The 25,579-nt window shown below is 41.4% G+C and overlaps 1 protein-coding gene across 3 annotated transcripts in view; it reads left to right on the forward strand.

Moving 5' to 3' along the window:
* Positions 1-24,776, forward strand: part of ociad2 (OCIA domain containing 2) — a 33,568-nt gene extending 8,792 nt beyond the window's left edge. Inside the window, exons 2-7 of one of the 3 annotated variants that reach the window (XM_043691178.1) lie at positions 2,832-2,913; positions 5,198-5,251; positions 5,878-5,925; positions 9,654-9,783; positions 13,276-13,389; positions 24,472-24,776. In XM_043691178.1, coding sequence (XP_043547113.1) covers positions 2,832-2,913; positions 5,198-5,251; positions 5,878-5,925; positions 9,654-9,783; positions 13,276-13,357 — 396 coding nt within the window. In that variant the 3' untranslated portion in view covers positions 13,358-13,389; positions 24,472-24,776. Of the gene's footprint in view, positions 1-2,831; positions 2,914-5,197; positions 5,252-5,877; positions 5,926-9,653; positions 9,784-13,275; positions 13,390-23,084; positions 23,104-24,471 lie in introns of those variants that run through there. The other 2 variants (XM_043691190.1, XM_043691184.1) reach the window with 2 other exon arrangements.
* Positions 24,777-25,579: the final 803 nt, after the last annotated feature.

Consider the following 25,579-nt stretch of genomic DNA (forward strand, 5'->3'; position numbering starts at 1 on the left):
TCTATATCCAAATGGATAGTTCTCCCTGTATTCCATGAGATCTAACCTTGCTAACCAGTCTCCCATGGGGAACCTTGTCGACTGCCTTACTGAAGTCCATATAGATCACATCTACCGCTCTGCCCTCATCAATCTTCTTTGTTATTTCTTCAAAAATCTCAATCAAGTTTGTGAGACATGATTTCCCACACAAAAAGCCATGTTGACTATCCCTCATCAGTCCTTGCCTTTCCAAATACATGTACATCCTGTCCCTCACCTTGCCTTTCCAAATACATGTACATCCTGTCCCTCAGGATTCCTTCCAACAACTTGCCTAATACCGACATCAGGCTCACTGGTCTACAGTTCCCTGGCATGTCCTTACCACTCTTCTTAAACAGTGGCACCACGTTAGCCAACTTCTTGTATCATTTACAGAAAGGTCGTGCCTTAGGGGATGTGGAAAGACTCTGTAGGATGTGGAATCAAGTGCTAGGAGAGGATATCTCATCGGAGGTATGGGAAGATATATGGAGAAATGTAAGGAAAATTTCAGTATGCAACAGAGCGCAGGCCATGCAATTGAAGATCTTACACAGGGCTCATATGGCACCAGAGTGGCTAGCTAAGTTCAAGAGAGGAGTATCATCAGGGTGTTTCAAATGTAAAATTAGTATAGGCACTCTCACACACTGCTTCTGGTCACGTTGTATGATCCACAGATACTAGAGTGCTATAATAGGGGAGCTAAAGAATAGAAGTTAATGTGGATCTGATATTTTTTGTTCTGGGGTTGCCAAATTTGCCCTCTCTGGGGGAAGACGGGAAGAGACTGTGTAACATTCTTATCCACTGTGTGAGGAAGAACATTTTAGTGAAGTGGATGTCAGAAAAACCACTAGGTCTTATGGGGTGGCGTAGGCTGGTGATGGAACATCTTCCCCAAGACCACCTCACAAATATGGCGCACCACAAAACGGAGCAGTTTTACAAGATGTGGCGGCCCTTTCTAAATTATATTGACGCAGACTTATCAGCAAATTAACTAGGGCCACGGTATAGCTGTTGGAATCGGTATGGGTGCCCGTGGTGTGCTGGGAGGGGGAGGCTGGGGGAGAAAGAATACGGGTACAATGTTGGGTGCTCCCAGGGATGGGAGTTTCAATGGAGGTGTGATGACTGAAATAGAATAAAGTAGTGAGATATAATTTAATTTAATTTGAATTCAGTTTAATTTAATTTTTATTTAATTTGTTTGTAGTTTAGTTTAAGTTGGAATAGTAGGTTGTTCACTGCTAATAATATCGTGATATTACTTTGTTGTACTGTTTCTATTTTTCTGTTTTTTGCTATTATTCTTTTTTTGTGTATAGATGTTTTGTAAAAGATTTAAAAAGGTTTCTAATAAAAATATTTCTAAAAAGAAATAAATTGTACTATCTCTCTGGACATTAATGTAATGTTAAAGAATTAAACTGTACTTATCTTTGTGTGTGGGGGGGGGATCGATATTCATGCGGAAACGTGGATGACTCTCACTTCACTTGGTCAGCCATTTACTACTACTCTCGTGTTATTATCAAATTAAATTCTCATTCAGGCCCTTCCATTCAGAAATGCTTTCATAGCCATCCCCCAAAACTAGGGCAAATCACACCTACATTATCTTGGGGAATCATAGAGTCAGGAAATAGTTTGCATAACAATTCCCCGGGATTATGGCATTTACATCTCTGAGGATGCTCTCATTCTACCATTGTGCCTGGGTAACATATGGTTATGGAGGCGAAGGGAGAATGGCCAGAGTACCTGTAAGCATTACCAACTGACCTTTATAAAGGGGATGTGTTTTCTTTGATCGGGGCCTCTTTTGACTCAACTTTTCACGCCTGTGAAGAGGGTCACTGGGGGGTCACCTAGCTTGTACAGACTTTAATAAATTCTAACTGTTTGCAGAAGTTGGTGTGTGCGAATTGCATCTCGTGTGTGAAACCTCGGGAAAAGAACCTAACAACAATAGGTCCATGAATTTACTTTTCTGGGGAAATCCAAAATTAATTGCAATGTCCCCTTCTTTCATCAGAAAATACGCACTTTTAAAAATAAATTTGAATTATTAACACTGTCCAAAAATACTACCGGATGGTGGGGAAATCACAGTTCTAGCAGGATGGAGAACGAGGACGTTCTCCCACAATTTCAATAGTTGTCAGATAAATACACAGTAAGGAATGCAATAAAATGGTTCTCCAAAAGCTGGACAGAAGTGAGTGTAGAGCTGGACAGAAGTGGGTGTAGATCTGTATCGGTTTGGAGCCCTAATTTAGAATAAGCTAACTAATGAGTATTGAAACTGATGACCAAGTACTACAGGATATGGAAATATTATCAGAGAAATGATTTAGTTAATTTTGTAGACAGGGTAGATAGAGATAAGCTTTTTCCCAGGGTGAAGGATTCAATAACAAGAGATCACGCTTTCAAGGTGAGAGGTGAAAAGTTTAAGGGGGTTACACACGGCAAGTACTTTACACAGAGGGTGGTAGGTGCTTGGAATGCATTTGCCAGTAGAGACAGGCACGGGTAGATTCATTTAAGATGCATCTGGACAGATGCGTGAGTAGGTGGGGAGCAGAGGGATACAGATCCTTAGGAATTGGGTGACAGGTTTAGACAATGGATTTGGATTGGCTCAGGCTTGGAGGGCCAAAGGGCCTGTACCTGGGCTGTAAGTTCTCTTTGTTCTTTGTTCCTTTTTTTATTATCCTCTTATTGATAGCTGTAATTGTAAAACAGTTCAATCATCAACAGAATTATGACTGATTAAGCAACTGACTTTGTATACACAGGATGGATATGTGAACGGACCTAATTATGAGAAAGTTGGCAAGATTATAATGGAATGCAAGAGTGAAAGCTTCTGGTACAGAGGCAAGTTTTATTTGCTTATTTTCTGATCATTTGTCACACCCTTTGTTGATCTTTTTCACTTTTGTCCATGTTTTTTGCAAATCTAAGCAGGTCAAAGTAACTATAATTCTATGAATAACCAGGTTAGAATGTACACTCCTCATTGGGATTACTGTGTAGATCTGTTTCATACAATTATTTTTACTGTGATTCTCTGGACTTTACACTATTGACCTTGCACCCTGTCATATTTACATAATCCACTGATCTCTGACAATAATTGTGGAGATATAGGGGGAAGATTTAGTTTTGTGACTTGTCAAAAGTGGAGGTGGGTTCTCTGGTTAACAGTTGGAAACTCTGGGCCACTGTGTGTTTGGTACATCAGTGGCAGTTTTCCTGCCCGAGTGTCAGCCTGATTGGCTTCCAGATGGACAGGAATACTGGAGAAGAGGTTGCAGGACGAACTGGATCCAATCTCTGACTTTGTGAAAGGGGCCAGCAGATTTTGATGAAAAGGAGGATCTAATTCCCAGAGCAGGGGGAGGTATTTGAACCTGCACAGGATGCAATTCCTCACTCTGGGGTGAGGAATTCTGCTGCTATATAGGATTTGGGAGTTGTTGAAATTCTGATCATGAATGATTTGGGAATAGGTGTGTTGCCAGTTAGTAATCCTTTTGCTCTTCATGTTTCACAAAGAGTGCTTCTGACCCTCTTCTTCACTTACTGCCATTAGCAAAGAAAGCTACCCAACCAGATAATTTGTTTTGCAGGATCAAATCTCAAGATTTCAACATCATAGAAACATAGGAAGTAAGAGGAGGAATAGGCCATTTGACCCTTTGAGCCTGCTCGTCTATTCAATATGGCCATATCTGAATATCCAACTCAGTATCCAATTCCTGCTTTCTTCACATACTGTTTGGTCTCTTTAGTCCTAAGAACTATGCCTTACTCCCTCTTGAAAACATGCAACATTTTGGCCTCAACTGCTTTCTGCAGCAGGGCATTCCACAGATTCACCAGCCTCTGTGTGAGGACATTTCTCCTAATTTCAATCCTAAATGGTCTATCCTAATAACCCTTGACTGAGACCTTTGGCTCTGGACCCCTTGCTCTTCAGGAACATCCTTCCTGCATTTAACCTGTCTGGTCCTGTTCAAATTTTATAGGTTACTTTGAGATCCTGCAATATTCTGTCAAACTCCAGTGAATATAGTCCTGTCCAGTCTCTCTACGTATGTCAGTCCTACCATAATAGGAATCGGTCTGGTAAACATTAGTTGCACTCTCTTCATTGCCAGAACATCCCACCTCAGATAAGGAGACCAATACTGCACACAATTCTCACCAAGGCAGTAAGACATCCCTGCTTCTGTACTTCAATTCTATCGCTTTGAAAACCAACATACCATTTGCTTGCTTCATCTGCATTCTTACTTTCAGAGGCTAGTTATGTGATAAATTTAAACTGTTAACTCGCCTCTGTGAGAGCAGGGTGGCTGTCTATCACTTAATTATACTGGGTAAAACTTAGAAGGTTACAACTAAGAGATGATTTCCTGAAACTTTCAGAACTTTTGCCCATTCACCCCCAACCTATCTGACCTACTCACCAATGCACACCCCCTCTCAGTTTTTAAAAAAAAATTCACTCATGGGATCTGGGAGTTGCTAGCTGGGCCAACATTTATTGCCTGTCCGTAGTTGCCCTTAAGCAGGTGATGGTGAACTTAGTTCTTAAACTGCTGCAGTTCATGTGTTACTTCCAGTTACAGCTGTCTTCCAGCCCTTTTGAGTTCTGTTCTACATGGGTTAAAATAAATCAAGTGTAAGAGTGATAGTCCCTCCGAATAAGGATAATACTTGAACATGCCAGGACTCTGCCTCTAGAGTCTTTTAACATAGACAGGCTGTTGCAGTGTAATTACCTCATGATTCTGAACAGGCCATCAATCTCCCTTGTGCTCACTCTTTGCCATCGGAACATTTGAAGTGCTTCCTGATTGTTAATCAAGCTGCTTGGCTGCATTATGGCACAGGTTGTCTGGCTATCATGTCCTGAGCAGTCACTTGAATCTTGAAGTTCTGGTTTAGAAGCAAGGACACTGGCATTGCCCCATAACCCCTCTTCTGATGTAAGGAAGAAATCTGAAGATAAAACAGGAAATTTCCTTCAAGCTCTTTCCCTCAGTCATGAAACATTAGCTCCCTGCACACATTGTATTTGGGATGATTATCCTTGATTGATGTTGGTTTTGACAGAATGGAATTTCACTGTTATGAATTTTCTTGTTTTCAGCTTTGCCATTATCTATTGCAAGTATGCTTGCTACTCAAGGATTGGTGTACAAAGGTAATATTACAAAGAAGTTATCAGTTCATAATGTTCTACTTAAATTAATCAGTTGAATAAAGTGGAGTTGAATCTCCAATGTGTTGTTTTGGCTTAACCACTGTATTTCTGGCAGATGATCCATAGAAATTCCAAGGAAATGGATGTAGATTTTGTTTTCACTCTTGATGAACACCATTTTAATATTACTTAACTTACAACAGTTCATTGACCTTTAGTGGGTTTTAAATCAGCTTAGCTATGACTTTTGGTGTCTGGGCTGATGTGTCAATCTCATTAGGAAATTTGTAGTGTGAATGAGCAGGGTACGTTACACAATGGCTGTTCAAGTAAGCAGATTGAAGAATCATCATTGAGGTATATAGAGGGCAAAAAATTTACCATTATATTAATTAGCATTAAAAACAGTTGGCAAGCTCAAAGAAGAGAGAGGTTTTCTCCTTTTAAGTGATGGGAACGTGAACATTTGTTAAGCAAAATTCTTTATTTTTTAGACTGAAAATTTTCAGTTTCCTTATAGTTTGAGGAAGCTACTTTCAAAACTTAAAGCTAATATACTCTTCTGCCAAATAAAAGACAATAATTGGTGGATTAAATTGGAATAATTTTTTCTATACCCTAAATAGGGATTCTTTCACCTTCAAAGAGGTTTGGGTCGATTCCTAAAGTCGCACGTAAGTTAATGATTTGTTTCACTGTATACATAGTAGTGAACTGTACATAGTAGTGCTTGAAACTGCAAAATATAGAAAAGTATGTCAGAAAATTCAAATGATTTTAATTTGTGTAGCCCCATTACAGCACTATATTGAGTAGGTTACAATCTATGTGTGAGATTTCCTCTATGGTCTTGGCAAATTAAACTGGGAAAAATGTAGGTAGCAGCCTTTCATCTACATTGTTTCTTTCACCTCAGCCATTCTAAAACCTCCATTGCCTGCTGTTCCCAGTTAGTTGAACGGATTAGCAGCTGGGAATTGTGCTCCATGTTCTTTCTTTCTGTTTACTGCCTTGTTGATCATCCCTGGAGAAGGTGATGGTGAACCGTGGGTATGGTATTTTCAAAGATGACCACTCCAAGTACTTTGTGGTACTGGCCACCTCTACCAGTATGAGGTAGTTTGCTGCTACCAATCCACCTTGTCTTTGTTTTGGTTTAGAGCTTATCTCATGGTTAGCAGGAGAGAATACCTCCCTCCTCATTATCACTGGAACATCCTTCAACTAGCTAAATGTTCACGATATCTACACTCTTCCATTTCTGGTCCTCGACATGTTTTCAATTTTAACTACTACACCATTGTCAGCTGTGTTTTCAACAACTGAGGCCCTAAGCTCAGGCATTTATTTCCTGAAGCGTAACGCCTTGTTAGCTGACTGTCTACTTTCAAAATTCTCCTTAAAACTAACTCTTTGATTAAGCTTTTGGTCATCTGTCCAGATATCTCTGTTTAGAGCTTGGTACAGAATCGTTAGGTAGCAAGGTAGGTGAGGTCCGAAACAAACACTTTGTGTTGGTATTCACTAAAAAGAAGGAATTGGTGGAGATAATCTCAGGGGAGGGTGAGTCGAGTTTCTAAGCCAAGTTGCTATTAAAACCAAAGCGGCATTGTGCATCTTAAAAAATATTTAGGTAGATAAGTCTAAGGGTCCTGATGGGATCTGTCCCAGAATATTGAGGGAGGCAAGGTAACAAATTACTGATGTTATGAAGATGTGGGTGTACTGTACCTCTAAGAGAGTTAAAAACTACCTGACTACACCAAGTGTTCTGAATAAGATATAATACAACCTTTTGGTCCAGCAGCTAATGTGGCTGGTTGCCAAGAGACAAAAACAAATTTGAATTGGGACAATCAGTTTAAATAATACCCCCAAATAAACTAAACTCCAATCAAGCTTGAATTTAACGCATTGACAATATTAAAAGCTAATGACACAATCCGATGCTTTGGGGTATAAGATTGGGAAAATTTGAACAGTTGAGGGAGAAGAACCAAGCCACCAGCATGTACAGACTGCCTGAAAAATAGCTCCCTTAAAGGTACCTTTATCTATCAGTGACTTGTGATACTCCTGGGGTCTAATTCTGGGAATTACAGGATTAATTAAGTCTCACATTGGTGGTAGGCAAATTGTTGAAAAAGATTCTCAGGGACAAGATCTATACCCATTTAGGAGCAAAAACTTATTAGTGATAGACAGTATGGTTTTTTGCACAGGAGGGCATGCCTCATTAACTTGGTTGAGTTTTTTGAGGAGGTGACGAAGATGATTGATGAGGGAAAAACCAGTTGATGTTGTCTACTACCTTTGATAGGGTCCCTCTTGGCAGACTGGTACAAAAGGTGACATCACATGGTATCAGGGGTGAGCTAGCAAAATGGATACAGAACTGGCTTAGTCATAGGAGACAGAGGGTAGCAGTGGAAGGATGCTTTTCGGAATGGAGCGTTGTTCCACAGGGAGCAGTGTTGGGACCTCTGCTGTTCGTGATCTATATAAACGATTTGGGGGAAAATGTAGCTGGTCTAATTAGTAAGTTGTCGGACAACACAAAGATTAATGGAGTTGCAGAACATGAGGAGGATTGTCAGAGGATACAGCAGGATATAAATCAATTGGAAGCATGGGCAGAAAAAAATGGCAGATGGAGTTTAATCAGGACAAATATGAGGTGTTGCATTTTGGAAGGTCAGGTACAGGTGGAAATTATACAGTGAATGGCAGAATCCATAGGAATATTGATATTCAGAGGGAGCTGGGTGTGCAGGTCCACAGATCACTGAAGGTGGCAGTGCAGGTAGAAAAGATAGTTAAAAAGGCTTCTGGCATGCTTCCTTTCATTGGAAGAATAGTATTGAGTATAAGGATAGACAAGCTATGCTGCAGCTTTATAGAACTTTAGTTAGACCACACTTGGAACATTGCATACGGTTCTGGTCATCACACTACCAGAAGGATTTGGAGTGGGTACAGAAAAGGTTTACCAGGCGTTGCCTGAGAGATTTTAGCTATGAAGAAATGTTGGCTCGACTGAGTTCGTTTTCACTGGAACACAGGAGGTGGAAGGGCAAACTCATAGATGTTTATAAGATTGTGAATGGCATAGATAGAGTGGAAAGAATGGTGCTTTTTCCCCAGGGTGGAGGGGTTAGTTAATAGGGGACAGGTTCAAGGTGCGGAGGTGGCGGGGGGGGGGGGGTGGGGGTGGGGGTGGTAGGCGGGAGAGGGTGTGTGTGTGTTTAAAAGAGATGTGCGAGACACGTTTTTCACACAAAGGATGGTGAGTGCCTGGAACATGCTGCCAGAGGAGGTGGTGGAAGCAGACACAATAGCAGCATTCAAGAAGCACCTGGATGAATACATGAAAAGAAAGGGAATAGAGGAATGTGGATTCTGTAAGTGAAGACAATTTTAGTATGGAAGGGCAAAACGTGGCGGCATAGAGTTGGAGGGGTGAAGAGCCTGTTCCTGTGCTGTATTGTTCTTTATTCTTGCTGTCATTCCTGTTAACCACCTCAGCAAATAGTAAAATTGATGTATAAATGTTAAGCTGTCATTGTTATAGTTTGCAATGGTGCAGTTGAGAGATTGGGAATTCATCTCTCAAACACAACATCAAGGTGATGAACAGTTTTACTCAGTTTAAGTCCTCTCAGTCAATGAGCATACGTCAGACTGCCACTTCCCAGCATTGTGTAAGGTAGCAGTTCTGAAGGGTTTGATGTTCATGTTACAGTGACCCGGTTCTTTCTACTAATGTCAGACACTGTGTGGATTCAGAGAATGTTTATTAGGATAATCACTGGTATGGAGGGATTGTCTTATAGCAAGAATTAAACAGATTGGGACTCTACTGACTGGAGTTTAGAAGAATGAGAGGTAATCTCATTGAAATACATACTGGACCATTTTTAAGGGGCTTGACAGGGTAAATTCTTAGAGAATGTTTCCCTTCATGGGAGAGTCTAGGACTAGAAAGTATAGTCTCAGAATAAAGGAGGTGTTAATTTGAGACTGAGATAAGGACAAATTTCTTCTCTCAGAGGGTTGTGAGTCTTTGGAACTCCTTGCCACAGACAGCCCCCAGAATCTTTGTGTATATTTAAAGCTGAGATGGATACATCCCTGATCATTAGGGGAATCATGGGTTGCTTTGAAAGGGCAGGAAAGTGGATGTGGGGAATGTCGGATCAGCCATGATCCATTTGAATAGCGGAACAGGGTTGAAGGGCCAAACAGCCTAGTCCAGTTCCTATTTCTCATGGTCTTCTGGACTTATGGGTGGAAACAAGGAGCTCTATTCTTGCTTGTGGAGGGAGCAGGTGTACCTACACCAGGTCACTAAGATGCTAGTGACTGTGCCTGACTAACAGTGCCTTTGTATTTTGTTTGGCAGTTGCTGGAGTTCTTGGTTTTGTGGTTGGAAAAATCTCTTATGTGGGAGCTTGTCGTCAAAAGTTTCAAAATGCAGGCTTTCCCCCTTTTGGAACTTCATTTCCTTATGGATTTAGAAACTTCCCTTTTGGGTAAGTAATGTTCCATAAGTTTATCCACATAAAGCATTTTAGCATATTTAATTATAACCTTTCAGTAATGCCATCGGATTGATACTTAGAACTTTTGTTATCAAACTGTTCAGACGTCTTGGCTTCAGAAGTTGTGATTTGGTGTCCTGCCGTGTTCAGATTTTTAAAATCTGCATTATTTGTTTCCTGTGATGCTTTGCTGTTTTTATGTTTTCACTTAAATATTTTCATTTTCTTTTTCAACTTCTATTTGCTACTCTTCTGTATATCCATCCTTGCCATTTGTTTTCCTTTATGGATCTTTGCTATTTTCTTCTTGTTCTTAAATGTTCCTGACACACTTGAGAAACTTAAGGAAATGAAGAAACTGTTGGACTAATTATGTGTTTCTCAATGATGTGTGACTGGAGTAAAATTAAAATTGGCAGGAAACATTTGAGTATTTTCCTTGATGTATAACAGAAATAGAAAATAACCAACTGAAAACAAAATGAAACAAAAACTTAAGTCACTAGAAAAGCTGAGCAGGTCTGGCAGCATCTGTGAAGAGAAATCAGAGTTAATGTTTCAGATCTGGTGACCCTTCCTCAGAACCTTCTGTCATCTATATTGTGATTTTCCAACCTATCTGCCAATTTTACCTTTCTTGAGAAATTTCTGTTCTTTTCTGAAATGGTTATTTTAGTTATTTGTATATTTTGCTATTTAAATGCTTTTCTCCCTGAGTCTGTTGCTTTGGCTCAATCTTTGGAAATAACTACTGCCCCAATTGTCGCTCTCTCTTTTTTTGATTTTTGGCTACTTCTTGGTCCAATATAAAGTCAGTAGGATACTGCATGGACGAGTTGGGCCAAAGGGTCTGTTTCTGTACTGTATGACACTATGACTTTATGCTGCTTCTTCTCTGTTCTGTAGGATCTCGGACCTTCCTTACTGACTAGCCTGTTAGAGGGTGGATACAATAATAACCTTCAGGAGGGAATTGGATGAATATTTGATAAAGAACAAAATTGGAGGGAAAGGAGAGGAAGTGGGAAGCAAGGCGGACAGCTGAACTTAATTGTATGAGAGTCCTTAAATCACAATCCTGATGAGAGAGTAAATTATGATGATTGAGTTCTCCAGATCTTAAAAATGGGTAGACAGGCATAAAACCAATTGGTGCTGAAGAGGCCCTTTCGTCCGTTGTGTCTGGACCGGCAAATATTAGTCTAAATCTACACGAGTCCCACTTTCCAGCACTTGGCCCATAGCCTTGAATAGTACAGGTTCTCACCCAATTTTAAAGGTTGTGAGGTTACCCGTCTCAAATATCCTCCCAGGCACTGCATTCCAGGTTCCAACTACCCTCTGGGTAAAACAAATTTCCTCAAATCCCTCTAAAGGTTAAACCTTTCACCTTATCATTGTGCCCCCTTGTTATTGACTTTTTGACGAGGCGGAACAGCTGCTTTCTATCCATGCTGTCTGTGCCCTTCATAATCTTAAACATCTTAAACATCAGGTCACCTCTCAACCCTCTCTTCTCGAAAACAACCTGAGCTTACCCAGCCTCTCTTCATAACTAAAATACTCTATCATGGCTAACCTCTTGGTGAACATTCTCTAAATCTCCTCCACTACAATCACATCCTTCCTATAGTGTAGTGAGCTGAACTGCACACAGTTCTCCAGCTGTGGGCTAACCGAATCCTATGTAGGTCCATCATGATGTCCCTGATCTTATCTTCCATCGGTCATGGCATAGATTATAAGTATCCCATATGCCTTGATTCCTTTATTAACCTGTCCCACTGCCTTTAAGAATCTATGGACAAGCACTGCACGATTTCTTTGTTCCTCTGAACTTCCTCGTGTTCTGCAATTCACTGAATACTCCCTGATCTTGTTCCAACTTCCAAAGTGCAGCACCTCACACCTTCCTCAAGGTTAAATGACATCTGCCACTGATCTGCCCATTTGACCAGTCCATCTGTATCCTCCTGTAACCTAATATCTTTCTCCTCACTGTCAACCACCTGGCCAAACTTTCAGTCTACAGCAAACGTACTTATCAGAGACCTGCCCAGTGGTGAATATCAGGAAGCCCTTTTGCAATTATTTGCCAATTATAAATGCTCATCCAATGGCCAGCTCACTAAAATTAAGTTCCCCCTTCCCAAATAACTTTTCTATGAGTGAGCAATATCGGCCTTCTGATTTCTGACTGCCTATAAAAAGCATGCAAAAAAAGCATGCAAAAGGGAGGTTCTGCTCTTGGAGGGAAAATCTGCTGATTTGTTCTCTTTGGGGGAAGCTTTTGGCTGTACCATGCCCCCGTTGATATTGGATGTTTTAATCTCGCGTGGTGATAATCTAAATTGCACTGAGTACAGAAGATAAATGAAGGTGCAAGATTGGAATTTAATAGGCACACCCCATTGAATTTATCTTGGGGTAATGTCTGTTTGGCCGTTGGAGGCTGGTTGACCAGGAACGTGTGGAAAGACAGGAATGCTTAGCTGCACATGTCCATTCTAAGAGCCCAGGAGATGCTCTTGGCTTGTGGGCAATGAATGGCACCAGGATCTTTGACCCCTTGGTGGAACATGGTGGGAGTATAATGAGGTGGGATTTGCATTAATGTGCAACAAAAACCGATCCATCTCCAAGCAGAAGCCATGCTCAGCCTGACAAGAACCATCAAACTTTGACGCCATAATGGAAGATTCTGCCCAGGAAAGGGGATCAATCAGATTTCTCTCTTTGAAAGAGCTATTGGATGCTTAATGAGACAAATGGCTTCCTTCCATCCTTGATATTACAATAATGGAAAATATTGGAATGAGTCAGGGAGTTTCTGTAGAGTGAGAAGCAAAATTAATGGGTGAATTATTGGCAAGTGATTATGGGGATAAGTGTTGGTCAACACTGTACCAACCATCAATCCAGGCACCCCAGATGGCCCTAATTACTGCAGAGTGAAACATACACCCCCCAATAGGGATAAAATTAACTCCCTCCCTCCAGACTGCAGATAGCTCCTGTATAATAGGACTGACAGGCATTCTGTAGTCACAGCAGTCCCGAAGGAGAGTGGCAGCCACTGTTGGGAGCACAGATAGTCACCAGGAAGACAGCTTTCTTAGATTTGAAGGTAAGTGGGTAGGCAGAGATTGGAGACCCTAGGTCTGGCTGAAAAATTGTGGTGGAAGTGGAATGTGACTCTAAGAGATAGTTAACAGTTCACTGCCAATTCTCGGTACGCCTAAGGATGGGCTGCCTGACACTTTAACCACCCCTGTATAATGTGGGGGACAGAATGGAGCTGGGTAGATGGATGGTGGGCTGATCACTTGCTTTATTTTACATGCTTAGCCACCTCCAAATTCACTGGTTTGGGAAGTTGTAAAGTACAACCCATTGTTTAATTTCAGCGAACTGTCTCCAGTGATTTTGCATTTGGGAACATGCTTGATATTTTGTAATAACTTACAAGATTATGTCTTCCAGTAGGCCCCATCATGGCTGTGACCATCATGACGGCAAAAATAGACCCCATGGATTCCCAGACCATTGGAAGAAATCTCAATAGACAACCCCGCCCATAAACCCTGCTGACATCAGGTACATTACATCTTGACATTTGCAAAATCAGTGCAGTCTATTTGCTACCGTAACCTGAAATAAATAATACTAACAGTATGTCATCTGCTTTACTGAAACAAATTTTCACTGTGGGCTCAGTGACCTGATATCTCTTTTTTTTATTTATAATTTTAAGCTGGTATTCCATATCTCGCTCCTGAAATGACCATTCTCTCTCTTTCTCTTCAAGCTCGGGTCTTTTTAGTTCTAGTTCCCTTTTTATCTCCATTTACATTTCCATTCTCTTCAATTCCACTTTCCATTGTCTTTTTCTGCTCTCTACTTGTTTGTTTCATTCTCTCGTGGTTTGTGAATGTCGCTCACTGGCCAACATTTATTGCCCGTCCCTGGATACTCTTGAGAAAGTGGTATTGAACTGCCTTCTTGAACTGCTGCAGTCCATATGCTGTGGGTTGACCTACAATGCAATTAGGGAGGGAATTGCAGGATTTTGACCCAGAAACTGAACTGGACTAGTCAAACTGTGGCTTCATTACCAAGACAAATGCTAGGAAACTTCAGTTGAGTTGCTCACCTCCTGAATTCCCCAAACTGTTCACTACCTCCAAGACACAAAACAGGAGAATGCTGGAATACTCCTCACTTACCTGAATGAGTGCAGCTCCAACATAAGCTTGACTGCAGTAGGGGCACTGGACAAATTGATAGATGACTCCACAAGAACAGATAAAGATCATTTATTTTGTGCATGCATAGAGAACTTTAAAAGAGATCAAAGCTCACTGACTTACAGAACACCTTCACACGTTATGCAGATTACAGGATGCATATTGCAATTATAATTCCTCCACTTGAACATCCATGTGTAGTCCCATATTATCAATGTTTTCCCACAGTTTTTGTAGGCATCATCTGTTCCTCAACCAAAGCTTTTGATAGCTACTAAATTTGACAGTTCAATGCCTTTTTTCTGAGTTCTAGTTTCACTTATTTCTAACTATATAGCCAAAATTTTAACTCTTAACTAACTTAACCCTCTTCAACACCATCTGAGATAAAACAGCCAGCTTGATTTGCATTCACTCCTTCCACCAGCAGCACACAGTAATAGCAGTGTGTATCACCTACAAGGTGCACAATAGGTATTCACCAAGGCTTCTTGGATAGCACCTTCTGAACCCACAGCCACTGCCATCTAGGAGGACAAGGGCAGCAGATACATGAGAATACCATACCTGTAAGTTTCCTTTCAAACTACTCACCATTCTGAGTTGGAAATATATCACGTTTCCTTCATGCATTGCTGGATCAAAATCCTGGAACTTCCTTCATAATGGCATTATGGGTCAACCGACACTTAACAGATTACAGTGGTTCAAGAAGACAGCTCACCACCACCACCTCGAAGGGATGGGCAATAAATGCTGGCCCAGTCCACGAAGCCACAGCCCCTGAATGGATTAAAACAAAATGAATGAGATTGTGCATTTTATTTTGGTCAACATTGATAACACTACACATAAAAAATGTGGCTCTAAAAACAAATCTAAATTTGTTACTAAAATTGGTTGAACCAGGCTATAAACAGTTGCAAGAAATTCCCAGGAATTGACTTTCCATCCTGTCCAGGAATTAAGCTTGTACTGGATTGTTTTGATGAGAAAGGATGCTTAATCTACTGGGTTGGACTAGGGTGGACAAAGTCAGAAGTCACACAATGCCAACTGACTTCACCTGAAGAAGGAGCTATCTGTTGGACTATAACCTGGTGTCATGTGTCGACTGACTTGATCTACTGGTGTCTACTTTGACTCTGTGTCAGAGTAGGTGTGTTTGTAAATGAATTTGCATGGGGCTGCTTTCACCTTTCTGTGAGATTCCAAAGCCCACAGAATCAATACCATGTATGCTTTCTGGCCTTGATCATTCCAAGGAGCACACTAACATTTGTTCCAAATTCCAAAGTTTCTCTCTCTCATGTTTGAAAGCAGACCAGCCACTGTTTGGTGTTCTAACTGAGAACTCGAGGGATGCAAGTTCAGTGAGCTGCTTCTTCAATAACTGAAAATCAAAGTGCATTCGAGGGTTGAGCTAGCTACTAATTTTGGGCACTGCATAAAGTAAAAAGTACCCAGATGCATTAGAAATGGTCAAAGTTTGAAACAAATAAGAAGAAGTTTTGTTGATTATTTCCTCCATTCTCCTGTGTTTTCCTTCATTATTTGAATTTCCTAGTGTAATTTAAGAACAGAGTACAATATAGCCCAGGCCCACCAAGCCTGAGCTGACACATGACACCTTTCTAAACAAAAAATGTATTGCCTCTACATAATCTATATCTGTCTATTCCCTGCCTATTCATGTATCTGTCAAGATGCCTCTGAAGTGTTGCTATAGTATTTGCTTGTACCACCTCTTCTGGCAGTGCATCCAGACATTTACCACCCTTTGTGTGAAGAAATTTGCCTCTCACACCTCCTTTAAACTTAAACCCCTCCCCAATCCCCCAACTTTACCTTAAACCTCTGCCCCCTAGTAATTGACATTTCTACCCTGGGAAAAAGACTCTGACTATCCATCCTATTTATGCCTCTCATAATGTTGTAAACCTCAATGAGGTCGACACTCAGGCTCTGACATTCAAGTGAAAACAATCCAAGTTTGTCCAATCTCTCCTCATAGCTAATACCCTCTAAGTCAGACAACATCCTGCTTTTCCAAAGCCTCCACACCCTACTGGTAATGTGGCTTGGTTAAAGTTTGCTACGTTAATAGAAGACAAATTAACTTGCAACAAAATCTGACTTTTTTTGATTGTTTTTTTTCTGTGTTGAAAATACCAACACATTGATCTATGATTGTGTGCTTTTACCTAATCTGTGTTAATTCAGTTATTGTGGATCATGGTTCCAAGGTGACCAATGCTGGAAAATATTATTTGACCGTACACATTTCAAATAATGGGCAGAATGGAGAAGAAATAAGAGCAGCCCTGATAATAAATTATGCCATAAGATAGTTGTGAGAAAGAGGTGTTAGATCAGAAGATGGGAAAGTAGGACTAATAAAGGTGGAAATTAGGAATAGCAGGAGTCAGAAAATGTTGATGGGTGATATTAATGGGTCTGCTAACAGTAGTTTCACCATTGCATAGAGTAGTATGTGACAAATAATTTGAACTTGTAACAAAGTAAAGTTTAATCTTTGCTTGGACTAGATCAATCAAAGAAACCTTAATAGAATCTTTTCCAGCAGTTTCCTGGAACAATATATTGTTGAACCAAACAGGCACTATGATTTTATATGTAATATTGGTTAATAAAGCACCTTTATTTAATAAACTCACAGTAAGAGACCCACTGGGAAAAAGCAACCATAATACAATACAAATTCCATTCCAAGGTTAAGAGCATCAAATTGCACTTCCAAGCACAAAGCTAAGCTTAAACAATGCTAATTACGCAGATATAAGGGGGAGGCTGTTTAAGATTGATTTGTCACATTGACTAAAAAAGTAGCAAAAAAGGGTGGCAAATGTTGAAAGAAGTAATTTAAAATGTCCAAACAAAATATATTGCATTAAATGGATTCTGGGTAATCCAAGATGGAGGATGGGAAACATTTCTGGCTGTAAGGTGTTGGAGGTGATTTAGGTGTTGGAGGTGATTTCCTCGAATTCCAGGAGCAGCAAATACTGTTTTATATGCTGTTGCATTGTTTTGGAACTTTGGAAAAAAAAGTCAAAACAGTTTAAAAGGGAGAAGAACAGACAAAGGAAGCACATGGTGAGGTTAGTGCAGAAGAGAGAGGGAAAGAAAGAAAGAAAGAAAGAAATCAATCAATCAATCAATCATGGGGAGAGGGGCCAGCAAGAGGTCATTGTCAACACTGGAACCAATGACATGGGAAGGGGAAAGGTTGTGTTTCTGAAGGGAGAGTACAGTGAGTTAGTCAGGAATTTAAAAAGGAGGTCCTCGAGAGTAGTAATATCTGGACTACTCCCGGTGCGATGAGCTAGTGAGGGTAGGAATAGGAGGATAGAGCAGATGAATGGGAGAAGGATTCACATTTTTGGATCATTGGAATCTTTTTTGGGGTAGAAGTGACCTGTACAAGAAGGACGGATTGCACCTAAATTGGAAGGGGACTAGTATACTGGCAGGGAAATTTGCTGGAGCTGCTCAGGAGGATTTAAACTAGTAAGGTGGGGGTGGAGGGGTGTGGGGATAATGACCCAGGGTGATAGTGAGGAAAGAGATCAATCTGAGACTGTGGTACAGTTGAGAACAGAAGCGAGTCAAACAGTCAGGGCAGGCAGGGACAAGGTAGGACTATTAAATTATTTCATTGCAAGGGGGCCTAACGGGGAAGGCAGATGAACTCAGGGCATAGTTAGGAACATGTGACTGGGATATCATAGCAATTACAGAAACATGACTCAGGATTGAGCAGGACTAGCAGCTTCATGTTCCAGGATACAAATGCTACAGGAAGGATAGAAAGGGAGGCAAGTGAGGAGTGGGAGTGGCGTACTTGATAAGGGATAGCATTACAGCTGTGCTGAGGGAGGATATTCCTGGAAATACATCCAGGGAAATTATTTGGATAGAACTGAGAAATAAGAAAGGGATGATCACCGTATTGGGATTATATTATAGACCTCCTAATAGTCAGAGGGAAATTGAGAAACAAACTTGTAAGGTGATCTCAGCTATCTGTAAGAATAATAGGGTGGTTAGGGTAGGGGATTTTAGCTTTCCAAACATAGACTGGGACTGCCATAGTGTTAAGGGTTTAGATGGAGAGGAATTTATTAAGTGTGTACAAGACGGGGAATCGACAAGATGGCGGCGATTCTGTAGAACTGCTGTGGACAGCTCTGCCTAACAGCCAAGGCATACTGATGTTTTTTGCCATCCCTGGCCAACTTATGTTGTGGAATTATTAGTTTAAAACCTTACAGAACACATATTTGTTAATATTTGGGAGTGGGAAGGATGCCAAAAGGAAAAGCAGCGAGCAAACAGCAGGACATTCCCTGCAGCACCTTCCACACCAGAGACAGCAGCAGCAGCCTCTCCTGAACTCCCCCCCCCCACCGGGAACCTGACAGACTCACAGGAATTGGCTGCGGCAATGGAGAGACTTACCTTGAAAGTTGCGGCTGTGATTGAGGAGATCCCATGGGGAGATTCATGCCCAGGTCCAACGTATCGCATCCATGCTGCAGAAGTATGAGAAGTAGATCCAGGGCCTTGAGGAGAGGCTGGAGGTGGTGGAGGGTTCAACTAAGGCTTTGTAAGCTGCGATGGAGTTCTCATCCAGTCAGATCCAGGTGCTGGAGTGAGAGGTGCAGGCCTTGCAAGACTATATCGACGACCTCGAAAATCGAGATCGGAGGATAAATCTCTGAATTATCGGGCTCCCTGAAAGTGAGGAAGGTGAGCGGACAGTCAGCTTCTTTGAAAGCTGGCTGCCAAAGTTTTTGGGCCTTCACATCGAGTCCAGCAGGCTACAGATTGAAAGGGCTTATCGGTTTACAGTTCACACGTCAGGCCCAGTGCAGCTCGGTCCTAGTGCACTTCCATTCATATAAGGACCAGCAAAAAGTCATAGAAGTTTCCAGATCCGTGTGAAAAGATCCGCTGGCACTGCTGTACAAGATGTCAAAAACCATGTTTTTCCATGATTTTTCAGCAGCTGTAATTCAAAAGAGGAAGTCCTTCAATGAAGTTAAAAAGAGGCTGAGGAACCTGAATATCCAGTACTCCATGAGATACCCCGCAGTGCTCCATTTCAGCCCCGAGGATTCAGTTTATACATTTGTCTCAGCGGATAAGGCTAAAAACTTTGTGGACACTTTAAAATGGACAGATTGACCCGAAGAATATGGTTAATGTTTGTGCTCTTTTCTATCTTTCCCCATGTTTTCCCTTCCTTTTTTTTATTCCTTTCTTTCTCCCTAATAATTTCCTCTTTGGAAAGGGGAGAAAAGACTTTGGAATAAGTTGTTCCTTTTTTTTAATAACTGGATTTTCTGATGGGAAATTTTGTGCATGTTCTTTGTTGTCTCTCCCCCTTTTTTCTTGTTTGTTCTGTTTCTCTTTTAGTCACAAGTCGGGGTGACATGAAGCCAGGGATGGGTGGAGTGCTCATCCGGACTTTGTCTTTTTTTTTCTGTTGAGTTAAGGATCATCTCCTTGTTTTTTTTTCTGGCCTAAGTCTGGGGCACAGTCTGGGTTGAAGGAGCTGTGAAGGAGGGGATGGATAGGGTGAGTGCCCCCTATGGGCTGGGGGAAGAGTCTTCCATTCATGATTCTGTAGTTGGTTTTCTTTGTAGTTTTTTGGTAGTAATAGTTGTTTATAGTTATGATTGAGTAGTTTTTGTATATATAGTTTTTCGATGCTATGAGTCTTTATTTACTTATGCTCGGCACTTTGTAAGCAGGGTTCTCCCTCCGAGGGGTTCAAGGGTCTCAGAAAGGGGATATGGCTAAGTGTCTAATTAAATGGTGCACCTGGAACATTAAGGGAAGTCATTCGCCTGTTAAAAGGAAAAAAATGTTTTCTAGCCTAAAGAGGGAAAGGTTTGATATCGCTTTGTTGCAGGAAACCCATCTTGATGATGGGAACACCTGAAATTCCAACAGGGGGGTTATGACTTTTCATCCTTTACTACTAAAAGCAGGGGAATGGTGGTACTTATTCAGAAAAATCTTCTGTTCACATTATTAGAGCAGGTGAAAGATGAGCAGGGACAGTTTGTGATACTTAAAGCCCTGATACATGGGGAAGAATATGGCATTTTAAATGTCTACTGTCCTTCGGCGCATCCCCTCAAATTTTTGATTAGTGCTTTCTCTAAGTTGAGTGCTTTTGGAACACGGCGCATTATTGCAGCGGGGGGGGGGGGAGGGGGGGGGGGATTTTAATTGTCTTTTGAATCTGACAGTGGACAGGATGCCTTGTGGGCCCCCAACTATTTCTTCACAGGCCAAGCAGGTGGCTGACTTTTGCGAGGAGTTGGGGCTGTGGATATTTGGAAATGTCTTCACCCTACTGGCAGAGACTTCACCTTTTTTTCAAACCCACATAAATGTCACACGAGGATTGACCTCTTTCTGGCTCCCTTGGCCCTTCTGGATTCGATTATGACTGTAAAGTTGGGAATATAGCTATTGCTGATCATGCGGCAGTATATTTGGAGGTTAAGGCCAAGAGTGAAGGGCTAGGTTTGTGGAACTGGCGTTTGGACCCTTTTCTCCTTAAGGATTCCAAATTTATGGAATACTTTTTGAAGGAGTTTCAGGAATTCTTGACTATCAACTCAGGCACGGCTAGTAGTCCATCTATGCTATGGGAGACTGCTAAGGCCTTTGCTAGAGGATTAGCTATTTCCTATTTGGCTAGCCGGAAATGACAGAAGGAGGAACAGCAGCGTCTACTTGAGATGCAGTTGAAAGCCGCGGAGGCAGCACATTTTGCGCGGCCTTTGGTGACTAAGCTACTGCAGATCACGGCCCTTCGGGCTGCCTTGAATTCAATACTGACCCAAAAAAAAGAACTTACTTTTGCAAGACAGAGGCAGTTTGAATATGGGGATAGGCCAGAGAAGTATTTAGCATACCTGACTAGGAAAAAGCGTGCTCCCCAATCCATTACTGCAATCAGAGACAGCGCCAGGGTCCTTACATATGATGCTAAAAGGATTAATGAGGCTTTTTGGAGCTTTTACTCTGTATCGGTCTGAAGGTTGTGAAGGCAAGAGGGCTTAAATGGAGACCTTTTTTAAGAATCTTGAGCTCCCAGGGGTAACCTTGGAACAGGCTTCTCTCCTTAATGCCCCCTTGACAGTTCAGGAAATACAGGAGGCAGCTAGGCAACTTCAGAGTGGAAAAGCACCTGGCCCTGATGGTCTCCTAGGTGAGTTTTATAAGGAGTTTATAGTGATTCGGGCAGGCCGATGTTGGAGATGTACAATCACTCCTATAGGCATGAATGCCTACCACCATCTTTGAGAGAAGCTAATATTTCCTTAATTCTTAAGGAGGGGAAGGTCCTTGGGGATTGTGCATCATACAGGCCCATCTCTCTATTAAATTCAGATTTCAAGATTCTGTCCAAGATCCTGGAAAGTGTGTTGCCCTATATTATTAAAGAGGACCAGACAGACTTTATAGGGGGCCGTAGGTCCTCTAATAATATTAGAAGGTTGCTGAATGTGGTCCACATTTGTTAGCAACGATCGATTCAGGGGTTGGTGATTTCCTTCGATGCGGAGACAGCATTTGACCGGGTGGAATGGCCCTGTCTTTTTTATGTCTTAGAACAGTTTGGGTTGGATGGGGTCCTTGCTCGGTGGGTGAGGTTTTATATCGCCACCCTCTAGCCGCAGTCATCACCAACGGGGTGAAGTCTGTGAATCTTAGGATTGGTAGAGGTAGTCGGCAAGGCTGTCCCCTCTCACCGTTGTTGTTTACGTTGGTGATAGAGCCGCTGGCAGAGGCCATTCGTCAGGACGTCCACATAACCGCTCCAGAAGTGGGATCGAGGGAACACAAGATTACACTGTATGCAGATGATGTCCTTCTGTTTTCATCGAACCCGATGACCTCTGTACCCCGTTTGATACAATGTATCAATTCATTTGGGGCTATTTCAAGATATAACATTAACTTTGCAGAATCGGAGGCTATGCCTTTGGGGAAACTTAAGGATGTGCCAGAAGTTGAAGGTGGCTCTAAGTTCCCTTTTAAGTGGTCACGGGCAGGGTTCTGATACCTAGGCATTTTTATTACCCCCAAGTTTGATCTGTTATTTCGGACTAACTTTGCTCACTTACTTGACAATATTAAGCGAGATCTCCAGAGATGGGAGGCTCTTCCAATTTCATGGCTGGGCCGAATATCTCTCATTAAGACGAATGTTCTTCCTCGTTTGCTTTATCCCATACGTATGCTCCCTATAATGTTTCTCAGGTCTATGCTGCGAAAGCTTATGGGGTGATTTGGTTCCTTTGTCTGGCATTGTGGGCGGCCCCTCGTCAAACTTACCAAATTGCAGTTGCCTCAAAGAGGGGGAGGAGTTGATTTCCCAGACATCAGGAGGTATCAATTGAGTTCCCGGCTGTCCTTTCTCTGCGATTGGGTAGGTAACAATCCAAACTCAATATGGCTGGATATTGAGGCCTCCCAAGCAAAGTGCCCACTTATTAACCTGTTGTTCATGGATAAGATGAGGACAGTTATGGACCACTGCCGGAACCCCATTGTCATTAATGCAGTCAGGGCTTGGAGGGCAATGCGTCAGAGTGAGGGTTGTTTATCCAAGACTTTGCCACTTACACCTATAGATGGCAGCTGAAAATGTGTTGCTGGAGAAGCGCAGCAGGTCAGGCAGCATCCAGGGAACAGGAGAATCGACGTTTCCTGAAAAAGGGCTTATGCCTGAAACGCCGATTCTCCTGTTCCCTGGATGCTGCCTGACCTGCTGCGCTTCTCCAGCAACACATTTTCAGCTCTGATCTCCAGCATCTGCAGACCTCACTTTCACCAGGGTTTCGACCAGGGATGATGGACTCAGGGTTCAAACTATGGACAGCGAGAGGAGTTTCTAGTTTGGGAGACTTGTTTGTGGGAGAAGTTATTATGTCTTTTGAGCAACCGAGCCGCAAATATGGGTTACCCAGCAGAGATCTTTTCTGTTTTTTTCAGGTTAGGGATTTCCTCCAGAAGAAGACTACTCTTCTCACTAAGCCCTATAAGCCTGATACAGAGAGGTTGTTGCTACGTCCCACAAGCACCCTTTCGGTTAGTGCCCTCTATTGCCTGCTGGGTAGCAGGGCCTGGCAGGATATTAATCGGTTATGTGAGGTCTGGGAGCAAGAGCTGGGGATGGAGATCTCTTCTGAAACATGGGAGAACATATGGGAGAATACTCGAAAGATCTCTATCTGTAATAGGACATGTGCTACAAAGTTAAACGTTCTGCACAGGGCTCATCTGGCACCAGACTGTCTGGCGAAGTTTGAAAAAGGGGCATCTTCAGTGTGCCCCAAATGTAAAATAAGTGTAGGTACTCTTACCCATTGCTTCTGGACATGCCACAGGCTCTGTGTTTATTGGAGCTCTGTGGCGGGAGAGATAGGGAGGGTATTGAGGACTGAAGTCAAAGTCGACCCGATATCTCTCCTCTTAGGTCTACCCAATTTACCATCTTTAGACGGGCATGGGAAGAAACTATTTAATATTTTTGCATACTGTGCACAGAAAAATATTCTGATGAATTGGGTGTCAGAGAACCCGCTGGGCTTGCTAGGATGGCAGAAATTAGTTATGGAGCACATTCCCTTGGACTTTTTTACAAACATGGTACACCAACAACAGACCATTTTTATAATACATGGCAGCCCTACTTGAGTTATTTGGAAACAGATTTGTCAGTTGTCTTAACTAGGGCATTTGTTTAACCAGGATGGTTAGATTTGTCAAGCCCTGGGCCCTGGAGGGGGTCTCCTGAGTTAATACAGGTAAATATACAATGCTCCCATTCCTCTGTTTGGGAGCTTTGCACCAAGCATAGCTTTTCTGTACTCTGTTTTATTTTTGTTTTTTTTTTGCTTTTCTTTTTTTTGGCGTTGCTTTTCACAGTGTTAGTGTTTGTTTTGTATTAGAGGATAGGTTAATAATTAGGAGACAGTAGTTGTATTGTTTTTGTGTTTGTTTTCTTTTTATTACACTGAAATTTGTTATTGATTGTATTTTTCAATAATTTTATATGTTGGTAAAGTTAAAAAAAAATGCTAATAAATATATTTACGAAACAAAAGGACATTCAGAGAATCAAAGGATATGAGCAGAAAGTGGAAAAATAGAGCTGGAAAGATAATTATCATATTGAATGGCAGAAAGAACTCCAGTAGCCTTACAATTCTGCTCATATTTCTTATGGTCTTTAAAATAAAGCTATCACTTCATCTCCATTGTTGCTTTGTATGGATTATTTTTTTACATTTAATTGTAGGTATATCAGCCTGTTTGGTTTCTATGAACTGCAGAATTCTTAAGTATTTGACTTTTGAAAAATGCTTTTTTTTTACAGTTCACAGGATTCATAAAGAATTAATACATCGTCGTGCCTGCAACTTGGTGGAGAAATTCTGTGGTGTAGCTCTCCTATATTCTAAACTATCCTACTTTTAGCATTTAAAATGTTGCATTAATCTAAATAATGAGTATAAATAATGTGCGGCATGTTTTATTCATGGTGATTTACAAACTACAATTGCTATAAAAAGAGTGATTTGAATTCATCAGCTATTTTACTATACCATGTAATCAATGGGCTAATTTGTATTTCTAATGCTCTTTACAGATTCCCATAATAAACTGGGACTTTTTATCACAGTATCTTGTCTTTGAAGGGGGCCAGTCCTTGGTCTTCTCATGTATTAATTAAGAAATGTTGTAGTAGGAATGCTACCTGTTTATGTTCATATATTTATCAGTCAGGTTAAAGGTGGTTCCAAATATCAAACAGCTATTGTTGGTTAAACTATATCAAAATTGTCAACCCTGGGCCCTTCTTAACAATGGCACCAATGGTGTTTCTGTGTCTGCAATGTCAGGGGGTTGGTTAACTCAGTTGAATGGGGTGATCCTCAGTATAAAATCACCACCAGTCTTCTTTCTTTAAGGAGAGAGCAACCATATGATCATTTGGGAATTTGGTGACTACCTATTTGTAATGTACACACCTGTTTATAACAAGGAAGACATGATATTTGGGATTTCCAGTGATGTCCACGATACTGCCATCTCACCACCAAATTAACCCCTCCAGCCCCAAACAAACTGTGATAACAGCTGCAACGTGGATATGTAGAAGCAACACTTAGCTGTTTGGAAATTCTCAAAACCGCTTGAAAGTTACTGAAATGCATTTCAATTCAAATTTCTACCCCTCCACTACTCAGTATTTTCATCTCTTTGTGCAGCTGTGTTGTCCTGTTTTAAATAATCAATGGGTGGAAACTAAGTATAGTTTTTTAGACTTGTTTTATCTCAGTAGTGCAAGGAGAGATTTGCCTTAATTACTGTGCTGAAGCAAAGTTCTAAAAAGTTCTTTTCCATCCTCTCATTCACAATTCAGTGTTCCTCCACCCACAGCAAATAATGTCAAAGGTTAATGTATTAAATTCTCCATCATG

Source organism: Chiloscyllium plagiosum, chromosome 1 (genome assembly GCF_004010195.1).
Source record: "Chiloscyllium plagiosum isolate BGI_BamShark_2017 chromosome 1, ASM401019v2, whole genome shotgun sequence".
NCBI lineage: Eukaryota > Metazoa > Chordata > Chondrichthyes > Orectolobiformes > Hemiscylliidae > Chiloscyllium > Chiloscyllium plagiosum.